The 24142-nt window shown below is 45.6% G+C and overlaps 1 protein-coding gene across 1 annotated transcript in view; it reads right to left on the reverse strand.

Annotated features, from left to right (window-relative positions):
• MEIOC (meiosis specific with coiled-coil domain) overlaps positions 1-24142 on the reverse strand; it is a 1038655-nt gene that overhangs the window by 723795 nt on the left and 290718 nt on the right. The window contains exon 3 of the mRNA XM_086923891.1: positions 5691-5845. Coding sequence (XP_086780017.1) covers positions 5691-5845 — 155 coding nt within the window. The remainder of the gene's footprint in view (positions 1-5690; positions 5846-24142) is intronic.

The raw sequence follows: 24142 nt of genomic DNA on the forward strand, positions 1-24142 counted from the left end.
CTGTGAAATGTTCGGCTTGTGAAGCCACCATAAAGCAGCTTGTCTCATTGGCAAAGTTACTGTGATCATGTCGTCGTAAGATCCTTCGACCTGGTGCCACTTTAAGTCCAGTTGCTCCTGAAGAGGACGTATTTGTAGCCTGCAGTGGGGTCTCAGAGGAATTCAGGACGAAATGGATCCCAGAAGGGACTTGTAGAGGCGAACTGAAAATTACCTTCTGTTTAGAAGCAGACGAGCCATTGACATTTGCTTGGCTTGTCTTTCTAGTGAGGGAAATGCTCTGTTTAGGGACAATGCTAATATGGCTCCTATAAACATGGCGTTCTTGGAAGGACGCAAGTTTGACTTTTCCCTGTTGAGAGTAAGACCTAGACCTTTGAACAGCTTTGAACAGGCCATCACAGAATTCCTGGCTGTTGCTTTGGAAGGGGCTTTTATCAACCAGTCGTCTAGGTAGGGAAACACCTGGTGTTGTTGTCTTCTTAGGAAGACCCTACCAGAGCCAGAATTTTCGGAAAGATTCTTGGTGCCCATCTGAGGCTGAAAGGGAGGACTTTGAATTGAAAGTGTCTCTTGAATACTGTAAAACGAAGGAACTTCCTGTACGATGGAGGAATGGGGACGTGAAAATAAGCGTCCTCTCGGTCTAAAGTTGCCATGAAATCTCCCGAATTTAGGAGTCGTAAAGAGACCATTCGAAACAACTGCTTGATGAGGTTGGCATAGAGATCCCTCAGATCTAGGATGGGGTGCCACTTTGACAGGCTTTCGAACCAGAAAGAACCAGGAGTAGAATCCCCTTCCTCTTTGAGATAACGGGACCGGTTCTTTTGCCCCCTTCTGTAACATTTTTGGGACTTCTAGGAGCAGGAGACGTAGATGTTTTGTCATGTGACTGAGAGGAGGGGTATTTGGAGGAGGATGCACAAATTCCAATGTATGGCCAATTTGAACTATGTTGAGCACTCATCGATCTGTTGTTATTAGTTGCCAATTTTGAAAGCACAAAGAAATCCTTCCCCCTAAAGGTGTATGGTTTTGGGAAGGAACAGTAGTCAGAGCCTGCAAGCCGCTATTGACGTATTGAAGAATCCTTCCCCTGATGTCCTGTGCTGCCTCTGGGCGCCTATTTAGAACAGGCTGCAGATTTAACTAGTCGCCGAGTGTACGGTGCATGATAATACTGGGCGGCAGGTGTGTAGGAAGAGTATCTATATTGTTGGTATCCTCCTCTGTACGAAGGAAACCCTCTTCCCCTTGTGCCTCGAAAAGGAACTATGAAGTATTGAAGAATCCCTAATGACTTTGCCGGGTCTGGGTCCTTTTTTATGTCTTGGAGAGCACATCCACATGCTTTCTGAAGAGAGCTTCTCCATCGAATGGAAGATCCAGTATTTTGTTTTGGACCTCAGGTCTGAACGAGGTTGCTCAAAGCCAACCCTGGTGACGTAGGACCGCTGCTCCAGCCAGGGATCGAAAAGTTGTTGTAGCAATGTCCATTGCACAATCAATGACCTCAGAAGAAGCCTTTTCCCCTTCTTGGAGGATCTTTTTTGCTTCAATTTTACTGTCGTCAGGCAGTTGGTCGAAGTAGAGATAAATCACACCACATCTGCCAGTCGAAGCAGCCCAGAATAGCTAAAGCGTTAGCCAGCTTTGACCAGTAAACCCGACATAGGAACATCTCTTGCCTGCATTGTCTAGGCATCTGCCTTCTTTGTCCGGGGGCTTAGTGAGAGGAGCTGCCGGATTCTTTGACTTCCGTTGCTCTGCCTGCGATATAACTGAGTCCGGTTTCGGATGACTTTCCAGGCAAGCCGGGCTATCATCTGGGGCTTTATGTTTTTTCTCTAGCACTTGAAGCATCGTGACCACTGTGGTCGGGGTCTTCATGACTTTCAGACCCTCCTCCCATACATGATTGACAATGGGAATGGCCCGCACCGTCTTCTTAAAGTGCTCCTTTAAGTCATATAAGAAACATTCTAACTGTGAAGAATGCATAAACAGATCAAACCTCTTGGACAACCTTTCCAGCAGATTGTGGAAGCCACCTATGTGCCCCGGCAGAGAATCCACAGGAAATGGTGAAGGGGAAGGAGTGGGGATATTATAATCATCCCACTCCCTATGCTGGTCTGGAAGATCCGTTTTCCCCCTGATCATCATCCGAGGTACCTTGGTGCTGGATAAAAGGTGGAGTTGGTGAAGGACCCTCTACTTTTTGCAGCGGTGGTGGTGCCACCCGAGGGGTGGCCGGCACGGAGGTTGGCCTTGTAGGACAGACCCCTGTTCCGGAATCGAAGATGGAGTTGGAAACCTTCTCTTGTAGTCCAACAGTATATACTGCAAGTCCGAAATCAAAGAGAACGGCATACAGACTACCTCTTCTTGATATTCCCTATGGTATTCCTGGGAAGGATCATAGTCCTGCTCCCCTTCATATCCTTCTTCCGAATCGTCCTCCTAGCATTTGACGTGCAGCTCTGAAGGGCTATGGGCATAACCGAAAAGTCGTTCATCGTCTGAATCTTCCTCTTCTAGGAGTTGAGAAGGTAGTAGGGGGGTCAACTTGCTAGTAGAAGTGAGCTCAGGAGTTACCCGACGCTTCCTGACTTTTTCTTCGGAAATGTTCACTCTTGTCGACGAGGTCGTTGACGATGTTGATATTGCCATCAATGGTGCTGTTGTCGATACTGTTGCAATTACTGTTGACGCTATAGCCGTCGACGTCGCCACCGTAGTTCTTGTCATCGTCGTCAATAGCTTTGTCGTCACTGCTGTCATAGCCTCGGTCGTCGATGGAGGTGGAACCGTGGTCGTCGATGCCAGAGAAGCTCTCAGAGACAATCCCATCTTCGGAACTGTTGTAAGCTTAGGGGACTGGCCCTTGTCACTCTGCATCGATTATGTCGATGACGATTTCTTCGTCGACGGTGTTGCTGACTGCTTCATCAACGGTGGTATTTTCTTTGCCTGTTTTTCCTTAAGAGGAGCAGAGGAGGGTTTCTGAAAAATGTTCTTCCTTCAGGAAGGGAAGAAGGAGGAACAGAGGTCGACTTCCTCACTCCACTTTCTCCTGTTTTAAGTCCTTTCCTCTCCTTTTTACCTCAGTGAGGAGATTTAGTTAGACTGAGCCGATCAGACCCATGGGAGGTCTTTTTAGAGGCTTTTTGAGGGCGCTCCTCTAAAGTAGTAGGGTCAGATCTTCCCCTTTTTCAGATCGTCTAGAAGAAGCAGATGAGGCCTCATCACTGTCGTCACTCGAGACCGGTTCTCTCCTGGATTTTAACTTCTGGAGCCAGGTAAGGCGACGTCCCTCACAATCCCTCAAGGTTTAGTTGAAAAGGTACGACATACCTTGCAATCTTTGGCTTTGTGGTCAGGATACAAGCAGTATATACAATCCTTATGAGGGTCATCCACATAAAGCCTCTTTTTGGGGCAGGTGGAACATGCTCTAAAAAGGTCTTTTTTCTCCTTGTCTGCCATGATGACAAGAGAACAGACCAAGATCGTAGAGTAGTCTAGAAATGTATAGTTGAAAAGTTCTCTGAAGAGTAGTAGAATAAAGAATAACTGAGCAGAGTTGAGTGGAGACTCCCTAGCACAACGTGCAATAGAAAATCTGAAGGTCTGAGGTTCTCTCAGGAGGGTTCTAGATGGTGAGGCTGATCTGATTGGTTGTTGATTTTATTTGGTATCTTTTACAAAAAGAGGTGGATATGTTACAAAATTGGAATGGGCCAAGGCCTGGTTTCTAGTTTGTAATAGCTTTGCATTGCTATTTTCATATACCGGGGACACCCATCTCGACGACGGGGAATGATTCAAGCATGTGAATCTATGAAAGTTCCAATACTGGAGTAACAGATGTTCTCTCCGGCTGTAAGATTTCTGTAGGGACATTTGTCTTAAACTCAATAGTGGGCAACTGCAAATTCTATACCTAAGCAGCTAGTCAGATTACCACTGCAAATGACGCACTTTCTTCTGTTGGAGGTCCACAAGAGGAGTTCAACCTCGTATCACAGGATGTGTCAAGCCAATTGGTCTAGTGTAAATCCAAGTAAAACTCATCATAATGATAATCTCCATCTCCACCATCATCATCAGCTGGGTGGAGTCAAGCTTTGAGCAGAGCCAGAGCAAAAAAGATAATGAAGCCTCTGGTAACATATCCACCCTAGAGGCATAGCATCAGAGTCAGTCCTTAAGGACACCAGTTGCACTTGAGTAATTTTGTAGCACAACTTCGGTCAGGATAGGGCTGAGGTCGGTTCGTGGTCGGACATCTGAATGAGCACCAGGTCACCATCTGGTGCCAGACGCACCGACATTGAAAAGAAAGGAGCTGAAGGTGGTCATGGAGCTCGCTAGAAACCACCATCGAGGCTAGAATAAAGTCTATTATTAGGTTCAAGGGATCTGCACTGAGGATGGACAGCTGGCAGTAACCTCACGGAAGGTCCATGAAGATCCTTCAGGACCGGAGGCCTACCAGAGAGTTTGGAAGAACCCCAAATGTCTGCGTGACCTACCTAAAAGAGCCAATCTGCTGCGGCGCCACCAAATGGCCTAGGAAATTCAGAAAGCACCAGGAACAACTGTAGAATTGACTCCACGACCGGATATCTGGGAGCCAGTCTCCCACTGTAAAGCACTTGCACATTTATTTTGATGGAGAGTTGCAGGATATGGAAAAGATCCACTTCGCTTTCTTGTTCTGGCATTTTTTACTTCAATTTTGACTAAACGGAATAATTCAACCAGGGAATTGACCTCTTGCATGAGTGACCTCTGGAGTGAGTCTAAGCTCTCGACTTGGAGTGTGACTTACAGGAGCCCCAATTCTTTCTTGTATTAGGCCACGTACAGCTTCACTTCTCGTTCCCGGATCTTCTTTGAGTGCATGAGGGCACACTTGTCACACAACTTGAAGTCTTGTTCAAGATCAAACACCAGAGATACAACTGGTTTGTTTTCTGTATGTAAAGCATACATTGAATCCCACAGTCTTAGGAGGAAACATGGTTTCCTAGCACACTGGATTTGTATTTTGGAGTCATTGGATGCCACTGAAATTGGGTGCAGAACCTCAGATCCCTATTGAAATGCATATAAAAGCAACTCATATCAGCATGCAGGAGTGGCGCTTGTATGTGGCTCCACTGCAGCATTTTCGGGGTGGTGTGGAGTCAGCATGGAGCCTCAAGACACCACCCAGGAGCATGCAGTGGCATTGCTGGCAAAAGCTTTACAGATCCAATCTGGCGTCCAGGGAGTTTCTAAGATGATGAATCTGCCATTAGAAGAATCCATCAGACAATTATCAATACAAGGGTCAAATTGAACAAAGCAAGGAGTATTCCTCACCTATGTAATGGAACCATCCACTCAGGTTTATCAGATTATCAGGTTAGCTTTCTAAGTAGGTTATGTAGAGCTCGACAGATGTGGACAAGCTACCAAAGAAATTGGCGAACATTCGGGTATATGCTCTCATTTTTGACAGGTCGGCCACATTTGGCAAAATGTAATTAATTTCTAGAAGTCATGGCACTGTGGAACCTGCTTCAGTAATATTCCCTGAGAGGAATTACCTTTAATAGGTCCAAAGGAACATGGGTATTAGTAAGTTTGTGTTAGCTTTCCAATTTAATGATGACCGAGAGAGCAAAATAACATACCTGCTTTTCATTGCTATCTGAGGGTTACCAGGTTGCTTAATATCATCTATGTATGTTGACCAAGGTGCATAGAAAAGGGAGGACTCTCCAGAATAATCAGATGCTGCAGAAAGTGAAGCAGCATAGGTCTGACAATTATCTGCAATGTCGTCATTCTAGATGTTACCACAGAAAGAGAGAAAAAGAAAATTAAAGTAAATTACTTACAATCCGCTATTAGTTCATCATTCTTTTTACTTGTCAACAGAAATTAATTGAACATCCAAGGAGCAAATATCACACCAGGAATACCAGGCTCTAACTTTTACAAATTCAAATGGAACAGAGGATCTCTATCATGAATATATTCTTTAAATGCATAACCTTTTGATCAGTCCACCAAAGTACAGAATCAGTCACAACACACACAGCAGACTAGCTTCCTCATTACTTTTTTATTTCCACAACTCTTACAATTAAAGAATAAAAGGAAAAAGGTTCTACTAGTATGTAACCTCAAAGAGGTGAAACTGAAGTTACTTTAAGGTAGTCAAAGACCTTCACAATTCCAGTGAGCGTCAGTTAGCCAATCATTTCATTAGGATATCAACTGAAGGGCATCGGATATAAAATTCACAGTTTTGCTTACATTTATTTGTGTACGCTGGGGAGAATGAAGGCAGATTTATGAAGATGGTGTTTCAGGTATGACATCTAAGACAAGTCAATGTGGTCGCTTTCTCCTGCTTCCACACACTTCGCAGGCTCCACAGATTCTTCAGATGGATCTCAACCAACACCAGAAAGACTGTCACCCAGGCCCTCTTCACCAGCTGCCTCGACTACGGCAACGCCCTCTACACTGGCATCTCCACCCAACTCCTCAGAATACTCGAGACCATACAGAACTCTGCAGCCAGACTCATTCTGGACCTACCCAAACAAACCCACAACGCCCCCCACCTGAGAGACTGCCACAGGCTCCCGATCCAGAAGAGATGGCAGCTCAAGATCTTTACACATGCCTACAAAGCCCTCTACGGCCTAGAACCTGCCTACATCAACCATCAACTGAACTTCCACAACCCTCTAGACCCCTGCGCTCCTTCACTCGCCCTTGCACACAATTCCTGTATCAGTTGCAGCGGCAGAGGTGGCCGCTCTTTCTCCTACATCCCTGCCAAGACCTGGTACAACCTTTCCCTCCAGCTCTGTACAGCCCTCTCACAGCCAGGCATCAGAAAGAGACTCAAGACCTGGCTCTTTGATGGAGACACAGCACCCAGATACTCCTAGGGGTGACAGTGATGCGCTTTACAAATGCTGATTGATATCTTTTATTCTCTATGCTGGAACCATATATATTAACCCTTTCGCTGCTGATGACGAGCTCAGCTCGTCATCACCCACGGGTGTCGTGTGCTGATGACGAGCTGAGCTCGTCATGGAAACAGCAAAATGGTAATTTGCAGCACAGGGCAAAAATCCCCGCAGCAGCCATGTGGTTAAAAACACTCACAAGAATAGTGAGCTGTATCCCTTGAAAGGAGATGAAATGGCAGGAGGAAAACTCTCATAGGAAAAGGACACCTGAAAAGCACATATACCAATAAGGCGGAAGTGCTTTGATGCCAGTTTAAATGAAGACACCTTTCATTCTCTACACTGGAACCATTAATATTAATAAAAACACTCACTAGAATAGTGATCTGTATCCCTTGAAAGGAGATGAAATGGCAGGAGGAAAACTCTCATAGGAAAAGGACACCCGAAATGCACATATACCAATAAGGCGGAGGTGCTTTGATGGCAGTTTAAATGACGAGATTGAGGAGAAAAGTCAATTCTGAGCTTCCATTCTGCTCTTTCTTTATATCTCTTAAACATCTCTTTCAGGGCAGTCGGTTTTTATTTCTGTGCATAAAATAACGAAATAGTGTCATGCCACAATCAAAGGTTGCATTAACCCTTCCATGATTTACAAAAAACAAACGGATCTGGTAAAACACAAGGTGCTCATGTGCTGCCAAACGAACGAAACTGTTTTATAGCTCAGTGATAACTTTTCGGATGAGCTGCTACTATTGCCAATCAGTAAAAGTTGCTTGCCAACTTTAACAGGAGAAAATAGAGCTTGGTCATGGAGGAAGAGACATTAGAAACACAGTCAGTTCTCTGTTGAACAACTCGAGAAAAAACAAGTATATCAGCATATACGCAAGGGAGAACATGACGATTTAATCCTAGAGTAATGCGAAAGTAACATTCAGAGTTAGTAACATTCCAGACTATAGGAAACCGGCGGAAGAATGATACCGCTCAGGTGGTACTGAGCTGGTCCTGAAAGGTATCTATCATTCCTGTTAAAGGAACCGGGCAGCATTACATTGGAAATATTAGGTATGTGGGGTGTAGGGGTGCCACCCGTCTGTTTTTTTATCGGCCTGACCTGTACTGTCAAGTCAATGCCAGTAAAAATATTGAAGAAAACAAATACGTGAAATCAGATATTTTTACCCTTCTGAAGCATAAAATAGCAAATATAATATATCATTAAGAAAGTATTTTACGAGTATCTAAATGGTTTTAGAATGTCGATTAGATCAAACAGAGGAATAACTATCTTGTTAGAAAATAAGCATACCAATTCTGCACACATTTTTTTCACCTGCCAGGGTTGTTCCAGAAGAGCAAATCGTAAACAAATAGCAAGTATTTATTTCTAAGAAAGGGGGCAACCCTTGTGGAAGGAAGCATATCCCCAAGAACAAAATTGTGGTAATAAACTTTAGTTCATAGTGACAGGATGATACTGACTACAACAAAATCTCAAACAGTAAAGGTACAGCAACACCAGCTGTCTGCAGCACACATTATGGGGCTAAGACATTACATCATCCATATTTTAAGTAATAATATCACCAATGTTGACACGAGCTATTTAATACCGCTGGATGACAGGTCGTCAGCATATCAGTATAATAATTAACAGATTAGCACTAAATAAGGATACATTCATATGCCAAACAATAAGTGCACAAGTACAAATTCAGTTCATGTCTAACTCTATCCATTTTGTCTGTGAATCATCCTCACACGCACACACAGGGCCCGATTTAGACTTTGGCGGACGGAGTATGTACCCTGGTACTTTACTCCCGCCACGGCGAGGGGACTACATGCCCCAAATTTAAAGATGACTCCTCATACAGCCAGCATCCTCAGGTGAATCTGAATATATACACTGGTGCTGGGGCGACAATCATTCTACTGCTCAAATGGTGTCCCAGTGTTTTAAAACAGCTCTCATCCTTCCCATTCAAACCATCCATACCCACCTGCTGAACCTGCTCTGGTGAAGGATAAATTATTGGTGCAGGAGGAGGCACAATTAGAAGTAGGTGCTAGGTTGGCTACACCTGACTGCGGGAACCGTGGATCTGTTGCATGAGGCGCATGATGTGGAAACCCACTGTAATAGTTCTGCATAATACAATGCAGATCATTGATAAACGTCCCCCGTAACCCTTACTGTTGGTCTTTCTTGGTAGAATGTGTCCTTGTGTTACTAATCATAAGAACTATGATAATGAGGGTGTCATTATCCCATTGAGATGCCTCTTCCTCGTACCTGTGGTGAGCATCTTTCAGCTGCCTATAGTGGTTGTCATAATCATCATCATCACAGCATTTACTGTTAAGCTAAGTAGATCTAGTGGCAGTTTGAAAGATCCTTCATCCTGGCAAAACCATCTGTGTAAAAAAACCTCTGAAGGAATGTGGAAAATTAACTCAAACTTGGTGAACATTATCGGCGTCATCTTGCCCCTTTTCAAGCCCATTCGTGCGCGTAAGCGGCAGCCATTTTGAACGCCATGGCCTCCCTGCCCCTCGCTGATAGCCAGCGCGTCTCTCTCTCTCCCTTAACCTCGCAAGCATCCCCCCCGCACACTGACAACCCCCGCTCTCTCATGCCTTGGGTCATAAACCCCTCTTCAGCGCAGCTTCACCACTGAATCCCATCCTGTTCCCAGCGCGACACCTCCCCTCATTCCTTTCATGGCCTCAGATCCTTCTGATGCAAACCCCTTTTCCTGTGTCCCCGTTTGTCTTCCCTGTTCCCAGGCCGCCACCTGGCTCTGCGGATACTGTTTATTACCCCGTACAGTAGGAAGCTTCCCCTCCCCATCAAAAGACCCCCGAACCGATCAAAGCCCCCACCCCATGAGATCCGACCAACCCCATGCATTCCGTGAATCGGCGGAATGCCCTGCTGTGCGACAACCATCACCTGTTGTGACCGGGGTGGGGAATCCAACTGTAAATGTATGTGGGAACGGGCCTGAAGGGGAGATTCCGAGGATGTTCTTTCTAATACTAAAATGTTGCGAGAATGTGTTATGTGCAATAAAGGTCATAAAACCTAGTATAAGAGGCCAGGCCTCAGAGATGTGGCTAGAGCACCTCGTGACGATACTTGCTGTCTGAATTGATGTGTTCTCCTCCGGAGAGAATAAAATCCTCGTTTCCTGCCTTCCAGTCTCCAGCGCCTGCTTCTTCATTGATTAATATTGGTGGGTCATAGAGGCGATACCGCCGGGCAACATAAAAAGGGTTTTTGGTTACCGGTTGTCTTTGGAACCCCTTTTTAACAATTGGCGCCCCAAACGTGGGGCCCATCAGCGACTCGTGGATCCAGTGGGAGAGGTCCTGACGACAGAGTGAACGACTGCAACGATCGGAAGGTACCCTGTCCGATAGACCCTCGTCTGACAGCCGATCATCCGAACTTCACTGGTTCCGAACAGACCTCTCTCGAGTGATCTGCGGTCCTGACTGGGAACCATCAGGAGTGCCACGAGAAGTACGAAGAGAAGAGGACGATCGGGCGCTGGATTCGGAAGACAAGAAACTGTCCATGCGGTCCGGGTAAGGTCGTGTAAACACGACGAATTGCGAAAGTGATAGATAATTGAAAGTGATTGATAATTGTTGAGAAAATACTAGTATTACTTTTTGTTAATTTATTGGAGATTCACTGTCTACAAACGGAGAAACAACAGGCTCTCCCTTTATAAACAGCGAAGGATAGGTACGCGCCCGTCGGACCTATCTTTCTCCCCCACTGAACAATTGCCCCTTCCCCCCATTGATTAACTGTTATAGATTGTTTTCTGGAGATTCTCTGTCTGCAAACAGGGAAAAATAGGTCCCCTCTTTACAGATAGTGAAAGGGTAGGTGACGCGAACCTTTGCGAGCCTACTTATTCTCCCCATTGACCATATTGATTTTTTATTTTTTGACCTAACATTGATTGATTGCTCAAGATTGGTTCATGAGGTATTCACTGCGTGCAAACAACGTAGAATAGAAATATTCTGTCTAGTCTTTGCGCGCAGTGATAAGATAGGTAGTGCTGACTATTATCCCATTGTGATCCGTCATGCCTGTCTTCTCCCCACTGGTTAGTAGCCTGTTTAGCCCGGACCGCTTATTAGAGATGAACCATCCGGCTCCGCTGGAAGGCACCCCTAATAAGGACATGTTCGTGAAGCATGGATTAATCGCTATAGCGAGCTGTGGCATAAATATACGAAAAAGGATCGAGAAAGACAGTGGCCACTGAGAGGATCCTTTGATCTCGACAAAATAGAAACGGTAGAAATAGCTCTTCGTAGGAATGAAACAACACCTGTTATGCTCGATAGTCTCGGTATGTGGCGCAAAGAAGCCACACGACGAAGGGAAGGCGACGAATTCGGAAAAGGTGAAGGGACACGACGGACAACCCTCCAAACGTCTAGTAGGCAAAGGGAAGGGCCAACGATGGCACAATTCCGAGGAATAGATATGAAAAGAGAACGGTGTAAAGGGGTGTGCCGACAAGTCAACCCCGGAACACAACGACCCGAAGGTAATCCCCCGGCACTATGCACAGGACGAACAGATGTAAAACAAAACCAATGTGCTTTCTGTAAATGTCTTGGACACTGGAAAGCCCAGTGCCCGACTCTGCAGAGCATAGGTAAGAACGGAGGGTCGGCAGAAAGAACAGGCCGACAGAAAGGGAAAAGGCACGAGACAAAAACCAATCAGACTAGTGCAGACAGGACCACCCCGTTTGATTATGCTCGATGGCACAGATTTCGTCAGACCAATTTTAACGACATGTTAGAGTTCTGGGACTGATTGCTCTCTGTTGCTCCCCCACTCTGAAAACCGAACACAATTACAGACCAGTGTAAACAACCCCCCGTTAGAGAAAAGACTCAAGGAAGCCAAGCGTCTATTATATAAACTTAGGATTTAATTACGGTAAAGAAAACACACAACCAACGGTAAATAGAATAACTAGTAGAACTCTCTCTAAAACAAACTTTACTAATAGGAAAAATACAAAACATATTATGCTCACTCCGGAAGTCCTCCAATGTAACAGTTCGATGGTCCCGCCCATCCGAAACACATAGCACGTGTGGGGCGGGGCCTGCCAGCAGCCATGGGCCAAAAGAGATCGCTGGCGAGAAGGTACTGGAGACTCCACAAAGCAGGCAATGAAATGGTCTTTCCATACTACCCTTCCAGGGATGGCGTCCCCCGGGCCGCGAGTAGGGAGGGGGCGGCTGCAAATGACCCCCTCCCTCGTATCTCCTGGTCCGGCCATCACGAATTCCTCCATCGAACGGATGCAGGGTGGGCAGGGAGGGAGAGGCGACGCGGACGAGCCTCTCCCACCTCCACAGGTAGGAGGCTTCCCTGCCCTGGCCCGGCGCCGATGTCCTCCAGCCGGGCGACGGCCATATACCTACGCTGCACAGGAAATATAATACCCGACTGGTATATTTCCGCAACACAGGACATACAATGCCCGACTGGTATATTTGCGGAGCACCGGATGTACAATGGTCCCCCAAGAGTCGGAATCAGGGGTGTAGGGTGGTCATCATGTGCACCCCTGATTCAAAAGGGACGGCGTGGGATGCACCGGGAGAGGGAGACGGCACAGACAAGCCTCCCTCACCTCCCCAAATGAAGGCTCCACTGCTGCACCCTGGCGCCCCGAACCAAAAATGTCCTGCTCCAGCAACATGATGCTCCGTCTTTCGCCATCACAAGAAGTTTCTTCCTCTCCTGATAGATACGACGAAGGGCGGTTGCTGCAGGGTCTCAAAATGGCGTCTGGGCCCTCGAAAGGCGGGCCTAGGCCGCTGGAGTAACTTTGTCCGAAATTGCAACTCGGGCACTTGCCCACCTGGGCGCAAGCCCCCACCATCGACAAACATCCCCTCGACTTTGAAGATTCTACCAAAGTCCCAAGAGCCCTCAGCCCCTTCAGGCTTCCGGTGAGGAACAGTTGCATTGATCTCAAATGAAATAACCACGGCACAGCAACAAGATGGCGGTGCTCTCGTGTCTGCATCAGCTTCCGTCTGAACCACCCAGGAACATTATGGGCTAACGAACTCGAGCAAGTTCCGGCTGAACATCAACATGACCCGGTAAGAAAGACTCTACCCCCTCCCTCTCTTGATTGACGGTCCACACCACCAGCCCCTCTGTTAGCACAGTTTTTTGGACTACCGAAAGGGACCCTGGTCCAACCGCCAATCGTCGGGGACATTTTTTTTTCCTCTGATGCTACTTCCGGATTAAGCCGGCCTCGCCCAAAATGGCGCCGGTATCAATGGAAACTAACGGATGCCTCGTGGTGTTCCTTAACTAATGAAACTTGATGTACTAAGATATATATACGAACCATTGTGCGCTCGATGGGAAAGGGAGGAGGGTTCACTTGGCGAACGTTTGAGAAGGGGTTCCGTAAAAATGTTGATTTCGATGAACGATTTATTTTTTTGATATTTATTGTAACTGGTACATAACGTCGCGTATGATGCACACTCACAGTTTACATCTAGGAAATGTGATTCCGATGAGGTTGACTGTGTTTCCATTTATGAACTGAAATGCCCCTGATTCCCTTGTCACGCAATGAAATGTTTTCAGTTACTTGCAAATAATAGATCAGGCCTTTTTACATGTTCTTGTGTTACAAAATAACCCCCTACTCTATGTGCTTCCATCGACGACATGTCAGGCCAAAATATGAATTGCGCTCTCACCTTTTACGTACTGAATAATTCTACAAATAAAGGTCTTAAAAAGCTATGAATAGGCATCGCATACTTTTGTAAATGCGGGTATCGGTGGGAGGGTTTTTCTGTGCGCAACCGTTCTGCTCTTTTTTTAAGGTTATCCGAGAAATGGTTGTTCGGCCCCGGATTGATGATCGGATCCCAGGTATGATACGTTGCCTCCAAAATATGCGACTAAGCTCAGGGACTAGCATATGAAGAAGGACCTCGACTTCTGAGAATGGGTAAAGTAAAGCGGGGTGATTGATAAAATGTTATTAAGATATGGTGGTCGAAGGTACTAAGGTACCGGGTTAAAACGAAGAACTGATATGCCTTAGAACCTCACAGCTTTGGGAATGATTTAAGGATCCCGAAGGCCGGATACATCTACAAAACCGGGTACCTCACGCTAGGCACCTCTGATTCCTTTTTAAGCGTTTCTCTACACACAATCCTTAAATGCCATCCTCGAACCTCCCCATAAAACCACCTATCACATTGCCCGCCCCCCTTGACTTTCGGAAACCAAAACCCTAAGGGATTATATCCCGAAGAGATAAGTACGAGTATGCGGTAAGTAAAGGACTTTCGTGCCCGTACATTTGATGTGTTCGAATGTTGTCCCCCCACCTCCCCCTTTCCCTCCTTTTTCCCTCTGCAGGTTACATTAGAATCCCGATTAGAGTATCGTAAGGGATCTGGAACCACGTCACGCCCGATGCATGAAAACGGACTAGCGCTGCAAAACGGCACAACAAGGACGCTCTACCTAATGCACGACCTTTCTGTACCTAATCTAATGCTCTTCTGTCCCAAAACTGCATGCTTCCTACATCCTAACACAGACCCGAAACGTCTAACGTTGGGTAACGCACTGAATAGCCCAAACAGTACACAGTCATTCCCCATGTCCCATGTGTACTGTTTTGGCCTATTGTCTCTCTCTCTCTCTCTCTCTCTCTCTTTCTCTCTCTCTCTCTCTCTCTCTCTCTCTCTCTCACTCTTTCGCCCCTCCACACTTTCCCTCTTCCTAGCGACTGGCACCTAATTGACGAACCTGGTGCACCTCCTGATTGGCCCCAAATACCACAAGTATTTGCACAAATTTGTCCTAAAATAAAGTTGTATCGGTACCACGTCACTACCTCTCCCTTTCTGCTAAATATGGATGAAATTTAAATTGGCCAATAGGAAAGGGACAGGTAAGACGACTGAGGTTCCCTAAATTTGACCCACAGCCAGGGAACTATTTGTCAGTGGCTTCTATGATAAAATATGCCTGTGGTAATGCGACCATCCCCATTCCAAATTGTCCCCATACCCCAAACAGTAAGATATGATCAAGACACCCCCGTCTTCCCAAAATGCCCCCAGTTTGGTGTCAGCTGCCCTGAACGAGAGCTTGAAAAACGCCCCCTGCTCTAATTCACTATGTTCCTAATCGTTTTCCATAAAGATCCCACCTTTCCCGAGGATAAGTTTAATAATTATCGCAAACCACCCCCCCCGAGTTTTTATAGCAACCAGGTTGCGAGGACTTATATAGAAAGTTAGAAAGATGTGTGCAAAGTTGAAAATTAGATCGAAAGTCGAAAGAATTTGTTGCAGTAAGCCTTGTCGAAAATAAGATGTTTTTAGGTAATGCAGACTTGTTTAGCCTATGTTCACCCCTCAGAAGGATGCCTATCAGACTATGGTGAATAGCACGTTGCACTTTTTCGTAAAATACAAGGTCCTGAAGACCAGCCTAGCCTTGCAAGACTCGTACTAGGGAAATAGGTCTCTACCAGAAGAACTGACATCTACTATAATAGACGTATGCAATAAATGAGTACCAGACCTCGTACCTATTACAAATGAACGTAATAACCATCAAAGCGCCAAAGAATTAGCCAGCGAAAGGAAGTTGTAAGGAATCCAGCAAACCCATCATCAATTGTTTATACGTTAGCCGCAAGAATCCCCAATGTAGCGAGTGCTTACCCCAGTTGCTTGGTGTTGGGAGAGAAATAGATTTATGTACTTACCTTCTTCTGCAATATCTCTAAAGACTGTCTTTTCAAAACTCATTTAAGGGTATCACTGTCGGAGGAGAAAGAGACCGGATGTGGGAGCACGCGGCCTGACTGCGGATTGTGGAACATCAGCGACGGAGGCCGAGGCGAGACCACAGCAGTAAGGAGACGCCGGACGGGGCACTGTTTCAGACAAAGCTAAGGAAAGGGCTGACCTGAAGCCCCTGCTCTATGATCAACGTGTGCCAAAAAGCCCCCGCTCTCTGAACATGGTTACGGACTCGCCTGTCGCAAACTCTCCGCCTCCCCCTGATCTGTCCCCGACTTGGCCTTGCTCCATCCCCTCCTCCTCCGACCTACCATAAGGACTGTTCACACCCGCACCTTTCCACACGAACTCCCAAGTTCCTCCAAATCCTACCGAGCTACCCAGAGAAGAGTACTCCCTGCGTCAGAAGGGAGGGAGCTCCGACTAAGTAGACCACGAACTATGTTAATCTTAGAACGGTGACCTAGAACTCCACCAAGGGTCGCCTCTAAAGAAAAGATGAACGAAGTATGTGGTTCTACCCGCTGCTGAACGCCTCGAAGATGATGGAAGCGACTGGAAATGCTCACCACACAGACCCAAGAAACAAACAGATCTCACAATTCAGGAACAATCGCATTTTTTATTGCAAATCTATGCTCTGCGTTACAAAAGAAAGTGCACCTGCTCCAAACCCGTAACGCATTGCTCCTATGAGGTCTGACGAAACAAGACAAAATGTACCCCTGCCCGCAGACCTCCAACGACTCAATCCACATGAACATTCCTGTTGACAGACCGAATTGTAATCCAGGTGCTTAACAGTGCCAACAGAAGACGACAAAAGACAACGAGAACTCTGATATTTTTACTATCTCTCCTTTCTCTCCCAATCACCATTGGACTAACTATGCACCCGCCGAATGCAAAGAGGACTTACTTATATGATAACTTACCAGCTCCTATTTCGAATGACTATAAGCATCTATGATCTATACCCAACGCCCTCGCTACGTAATTCTAGTCTGATATTGCATTACGATGACTTTTTCTACAACCAACTTAACGATGAACCCGCCTACTAGATGATGAGATTTTTCAATATAATGTTTATAATGTGATGTTTATGTACAGCTCTTTTGCCTAAGTCCCCTCTCCCTTACTTATGATCGCTGCATATAGGTATAGATAGGAAATAGGCCAGCAAGATGTCTTGGAAATGTTAAAGGGAGGACTGTGGAAAATTAACTCAAACTTGGTGAACATTATCGGCGTCATCTTGCCCCTTTTCAAGCCCATTCGTGCGCGTAAGCGGCAGCCATTTTGAACGCCATGGCCTCCCTGCCCCTCGCTGATAGCCAGCGCGTCTCTCTCTCTCCCTTAACCTCGCAAGCATCCCCCCCGCACACTGACAACCCCCGCTCTCTCATGCCTTGGGTCATAAACCCCTCTTCAGCGCAGCTTCACCACTGAATCCCATCCTGTTCCCAGCGCGACACCTCCCCTCATTCCTTTCATGGCCTCAGATCCTTCTGATGCAAACCCCTTTTCCTGTGTCCCCGTTTGTCTTCCCTGTTCCCAGGCCGCCACCTGGCTCTGCGGATACTGTTTATTACCCCGTACAGTAGGAAGCTTCCCCTCCCCATCAAAAGACCCCCGAACCGATCAAAGCCCCCACCCCATGAGATCCGACCAACCCCATGCATTCCGTGAATCGGCGGAATGCCCTGCTGTGCGACAACCATCACCTGTTGTGACCGGGGTGGGGAATCCAACTGTAAATGTATGTGGGAACGGGCCTGAAGGGGAGATTCCGAGGATGTTCTTTCTAATACTAAAATGTTGCGAGAATGTGTTATGTGCAATAAAGGTCATAAAACCTAGTATAAGAGGCCAGGCCTCAGAGATGTGGCTAGAGCACCTCGTGACGATACTTGCTGTCTGAATTGATGTGTTCTCCTCCGGAGAGAATAAAATCCTCGTTTCCTGCCTTCCAGTCTCCAGCGCCTGCTTCTTCATTGATTAATATTGGTGGGTCATAGAGGCGATACCGCCGGGCAACATAAAAAGGGTTTTTGGTTACCGGTTGTCTTTGGAACCCCTTTTTAACAGGAAGCTAACAAGTTACTTTGCTTTGAGATAAGCCTTAAGGGTGCAAATGAAACAGCCTTCCTCTCAGGGGTTGTCGACAGTATCATCAACAGTGGCGTCACCAGCGGTACAGCAGGCATCAATGGTGTCATTAACCGGAGTGTAAGCAGTTCACACGGGGCACCTGTGATTGTAGTTGAAAGGCCTATTAATGGTAGTTCACCCAATTGTGAAGAAGGCAGCCCACTGAATTAATAGACGAGGAAGTGGCTGATAGTCTGTCCATTAATTCAGGAATGAGCCTCAGCAAACAACTTAGAGGGCCAATCCAACTAATTGTCAGGTTTTTTACAAGGCATTAAGGGGCTCTTCTGGAACACCTTTCACAGTTAAGGGTTGCGATCCAATCTCTCCCCTTCCAGAAATGGATTGTGTAACTTACCCTGTAAGCATCTGTTCTTGGCATTTAGGGATGTACAGTCGCATTCTTTGCGTAAATCCGCCATCTAGTATTGGGCTTAGATGATTACAAGTTGTTTTTGTTCCAAGACATTTTCTTCGAGTCACAACGCTGTGAGACTCCTCCTCTTGGGAATACTGCACATGTTCATCGACACCATCTTCCGATTGTTTTGCCATGGGTATGTGGGTATGTAAGAATGCTGTATATGCAAACATTAATTGGAAACCGCCTTTACAACGAGGTTTTTACTTCGTTGTGCCTTTACCACGCATTATTTTTGCACGCATGTTTTCACAGCGAATATGCATTTAAAACGCATGCAAATACCAAGCATTTCAGGTACGATGGTTGGGGGATCTCCTCCCAAAAATACATTGTTTTAAAATCTGAAAACCATGCGTGGTATTGGCATGTGTTTTATATACATATTTGTGGTTAAAAACATGAGCGCATAAAAACGTGTCAAAGGCATGCAAAGCAATTGCATGCGCTGTACAGTCATATAACCGGCATCAGTACAACCAGTATTAATGATGGTTGTACGACTGTACAGCGCATGCAATTACTTTGCATGCCGTTGACACACGTTAGTATGAAATAAAGTGTATGAACTGCAACCTACACAAAAATATTTTGGGTAGTAACGTAATCCGTTCGAGGCATGTGTGGTGTAGATACACCCGCTATCCACAGACTGGAAAGCAGTCCTGGGGAAGAGATTAACTTGTGGGGGCTGCAGTTGTTTGAAAAAAAGTTTTAAGTACTGCTTGAACAACATTTGTTTGTTGGCATGCAAATACACCCACACAGTAATGTTTTGCAAAGGTGTGTGAAGTAGACCATGATGCTGCTTTCCAAATATCAGCAATAGGAATGTTCCCTAAAAAAAGACACAAAAGCTTCTCTTTTTCTAGTGGAGTGTGCTTTTGGTAGACAGGTAAAATGTGTTTAGCTTTTGCTTAGAATGTCTGGATGCATTTAACTATCTATCTTAAAATGTCTGATTTTGAAATTGCCTTTCCTAAACAAGGAGGTACAAAGGCAACAAACAAATGTTTTTATTTTTTTTTATTTTTTTTAAATGATTTAGTCCTGTCGATGTAATACATCAATGCTCTTTTTACATCTAAAGTGTGTATTCCCTTTCTGCAACCTTATCAGGTTGTGGGGGAAAAAAGGTAAATCAATGGATTGATTATTATAGAAATTGTAAACGACTTTTGGTAGAAATTAAGGGTTAGTTCTAAGCACTACCCTGTTTCATTGTAGTTGAAAGAAAGGCTCTTCTAGAGTTAATGCCTGAATTTCACTGATTTTTCTAAGAAAAGTAATAGCAATTAAAAAGGCAAGTTTCCATGAAAGATATTGCAATTGAAAATAATGTAATGGTTCGAAAGGAGGACCAATTGATCTAGTTAAGACAATAATTAAGTTCCATGCTGGGGCAGGTGGAAGTCTAGGAGGAATGATTCTTTTAAGGCCCTCCATGCTTTAACAGGAATTTTAAACACGGTATGTGTTGTCTATTTTGGAGATGTGCAGCAATAGCTGCAAAATACAATCTTATAGGCGTATATGCCAATCCTGCAGTTTGTAAATGCAATAGGTATAAAATAATTGTTTGTACCTTTGCCTGAAGAGGGTTAAAATGTTGTTTGTGAAAGAAGATAACAAAGCGTTTCTATTTTACTGTATAACTTTGTCTTGTAGTTGGTTTATAAAGCTCATAAATTTAAGTATCCCAATTCTAAGACTTAAGGAGCAAAATTGCAAGATTTATTTCTTTGGGACTGGGATGTCTTAGTGTTCCGTCGTTCTGTGTGAGAAGGTACTGGTTCAGGTGAAGCTGCTATTTGGGAATCAAGATAGTTCCAGTAGTGTTGAAGATGGTTGTCGAGCCCATATTGCAGCTATTAGTGGTCAGGGAACTCGGACATACATCTCTCACCGTAATACTAATGGAAGTAGTGGGAGAGGTGGGAAAGCTTGTGCAAATATCCCTGACCAGTTGATCCATAGAGCCTTGCCTTTGGAATGTTGGAGGTGATACCTGCTTGTGAAGTATGGGCATTTTGTCTTTTCTTATGATGCAAACATGTCTATGTCTGGAAACCCCCACTTGTGAAAGTATAGTTGAAGAACATTGGGGTGAATCTCCCATTTGTAGCCATGCTGTTGCGTTCTGCTTAGAAAGTCTGCAATTTGATTGCTTGCCCCTGGGACATGTTCTGCTAGGAGATAAATGTTGTGATGCATTGCTAATCTCCACATTTCCTGTGCTACTTGAGATAATTGGAGAGAGTGCCTGGTAACTATAGGCCAATAAGCCTTAAAGATTGCATACATAAAGTGGTGGCTAGGCTAGTTCTGACCAAGGTCCAGGACTGGATTATCGACAATGCTGCTCTCTCCCCTCTACATGCAGGCTTTAGGGCCCACATTAGCACCATAGATAAGGTGTTCCACTTTGTCCTTAATCTACTGGCATATAGTAACCCTCAGAAAGGGCAGAATGTTCGCTGCTTTTGTCTATCTTAAATTCGCCTTCGACATGGTATCTAGGAACACATTGTGGGAAGTCCTTAAGGAGATGGTTTGCCTCTAAATCTACTTTCGCTAATTGCCCGCCTCCATGAGGACAATTATGCACAAATATGGTGGGGTGCGGCAGGAAACAAGACTGCTCCTTTTCCTGTGCACAAAGGTATTCTTCAGGGATATGAGCTAGCACCCACACTGTTCTCTCTTTTTATAAATGGTGTTGCAAACTTCCTTGATGCCATTCATACTGATTCCCCTGCTTTAGCTGGAAGGAAAATTCCCATTCTCATGTTTGCGGATGACACACTGTTAGAAATGGGGGTCTCCAGATGGCAATGGAATACACCTTCGACCAAATAGGGACCCTTGCTTCTAAGTCAGGGAAAGGGATAACCCCTGATCACCCCCTTGCTAGTTTGGCACAATCAGACAGGCTTATCTCAGAGGCAGTTTGCTAAGCATTTGTGAATATACACAGCAATACAGTGAAAACACTACAGATGGACACCACACAGGTTTTTATAAAAATAAGTATTCTTTATATAGACTTAACACAAGACCACAAAGGACAAAAATCCACAATACTGTACTTAAAATAGACTTTAAGATGGTAGAAGTCACTAAATTCAAGCTGATGATAAATGCAACAAAGTTCCCACAAAAGTACCTGGATGCGTAACGCAAAACAAACAAAAGGCTCGCAGAGTGGGAGATGCGTTGGTTCCGTGCTTTGGGGGAGAGGATGTGTCGCACCTCAATGCTTGCGCAGAGTAGGGGATGCGTCTGATTCCTGAACGGAGCGGACGTGATTCGTAGATTCTTGTGCTGCGGTCCAGTTGCAATGCGGCAAGATGGCGCCTTGATGCGATGAGACAATCCAGTGCGATGCGATAAGATGGCGCTCTTGATGCGACGACATGAAGACGATGAGTGCACGCCTGGCGGCCGTACGGCGAACTCTGTAGCTTTGTAGCCTCGACAGGCCCTGCAAGACGCTTCTCCAGTGATGCGAAGGCGACCTTGCGGCAGCGACACGCTTCTCCGGTAATGCGTCAGGTAACAGCTTTGACGAAGGCACGCTTCTCGGGTGATGCGGCATCAACCTCTGCGGCAGCGACACGCTTCTCCGGCGATGTGACCGCAACAGCTGCGACTGCAACACGCTTCATCTGATGCGTCGTGCTTCCAGCTCCCAGCGACACGCAGGCTTCTGCAGATAGAATTCCCAGCAAGGAAATTCAGAGGGGACCTGGAGGTGAAGTCTTTTGTCCCTGAGACTTCAGCAGGAGGCAAGCACAAGTTCAAGCCCTTGGAGTAATATTCTGCAAGATGATGAAAGTTCATTTAAAGTTTCTTCTCTTTTCCTTGGCAATAAAGAAACTGCTGCAGGCCAACCCAGCAAACAGCACACTGGCAGAGGGGCAGTCCAAACTCTTGCAGCTTCCTTGGTTCTTCTCCTTGTCAAAAGGTTTGTCTTGTTCCCAGAAGTGATCTAAAAGTCTTGGGGTCTGGGGCCCCATCTTTATACTGCAAAATCCATTGTCCTTTGAAGGCAGAGAGGCCTCTGCCTAGTCCAAACCAGTTTTGGTCAGTCTTGGAGCACTTTGTTGACATGACTCCTTTTTTCCTTTCACAGTGTAGGCCAGGGACATCAGACACACCACAGGAGGTGGAGCCAGCATTGTGGAGGGAAGGCACAGCCCTTTTCAGGTCCCAGGTGCAACTCCTCCCACCCATCTGCATACAGATCTCTCTATTCAGCCTTGTGCTGACTCACCCTGCCTCCTTTAATCCCCCAGTCCCTGTCACTCAAACTCAGGCAAGGAATAACCTAGCAGAGGCAGGCTTGGATAGTTAGGCAAGAGAATACCTACTTTCTAAAAGTGGCATTTTCAAACAGAATGTTAAAACCAACTTTACTAAAATATGTATTTTATCATTCTGAGTACAGGCATACTAAATTCGAATGTCTACCATGTTCCCTGAGTCAGTTAGGATTATAAGATGTAATAATCAAACTGCCCATTCTGGCCTATGGGGAACAGGTAGCTTTGCAATAGTGAAAAACGAAAATGGCTGTAATTCACTATTATGACATGCCACACACATTAGGGCATGTCCTACCTTACACTTGCAACGCACCCTGCCCTTGGGCCTACCTTAGGGGTGTCTGATATGAAGAAAAGGGAAGGTTTAGGGACTGGCAAGTGGGTGCACTTACCAAGTCGACATGGCAGTACTAGACTGCACACAGGCTCTGCAATGACAGGTCTGAGACACACTTTACAAGCTGCTTCTGTGGGTGGCACAACTAGTGCTGCATGCCCACCACCAGCATTTGATTTACAAGCCCTGGGCACACATGGTGCACTGTACTACGGTCTGACAAGTAAATCAAATAACCCAATCATGGAGTCACTAATCAATACATCAATTTACCACAGGGAGCTGCACTGTGGCACTGAATAGCAGTGGCACAGTGCCCGAAACATCTAACCAGCAAAACAGATCAAAAACAGGGGCGGCAATCAGTAAAAAATGGAAGGGAGACTCATGCCAATGATACCAGGTCTAACACATTCTGATCTCCAAAACAACTAGTGGATTGCAGCGTGCCCTCAACCGCTAAGAAGAGTTTTGTCTTTTGAGAGGCCTTAAAATCAATGCTGCAAAGACAAAACTTATGGTATTTAACTAGCACAGATCTTTCAGGGGGAAAATAATGATGGCTAATTGGAGAGAGTGCCCCCCCCCTATTTTTGTAAATATTAGAATGTTGTCATACGGTCTGTTTGAACTAGGAAAGCTTTGTGCTGTAGGTGAGGTAGAAAGGCTTTCATTGCTAGATGAATATCTTGTTGCTTTAGGTGATTGATATGGAGATTCCTGTATTTGGAATCCCATATTCCCTGAATAGTGAGGTTGTGGAAATGTGCACCCCAACCTGCTAGGAAAGCATCTGTTGTGAGTATTATTTGGGGAACTGGGTCCTGAAACGGTCGCCCTTTGGTTACATTCTGTGGTTCCCATAGTGAATATCCTCCTGTTCCTTGAAATTTTGGTGGAACTTGATGGAACATTGCTGCACATGCTATTAAGTCCTGATAAGCAGAGGCATTATCAGGTGGTGATGAGCGAGTAGGATAGAAGTCAGGATCAGTGTCTGTTTGAGGTTAAATATCACAAATTTCCCAAGGAT

This window comes from Lissotriton vulgaris, chromosome 5 (assembly GCF_964263255.1).
Source record: "Lissotriton vulgaris chromosome 5, aLisVul1.2, whole genome shotgun sequence".
In the NCBI taxonomy this organism is placed as follows: Eukaryota; Metazoa; Chordata; class Amphibia; order Caudata; family Salamandridae; genus Lissotriton; species Lissotriton vulgaris.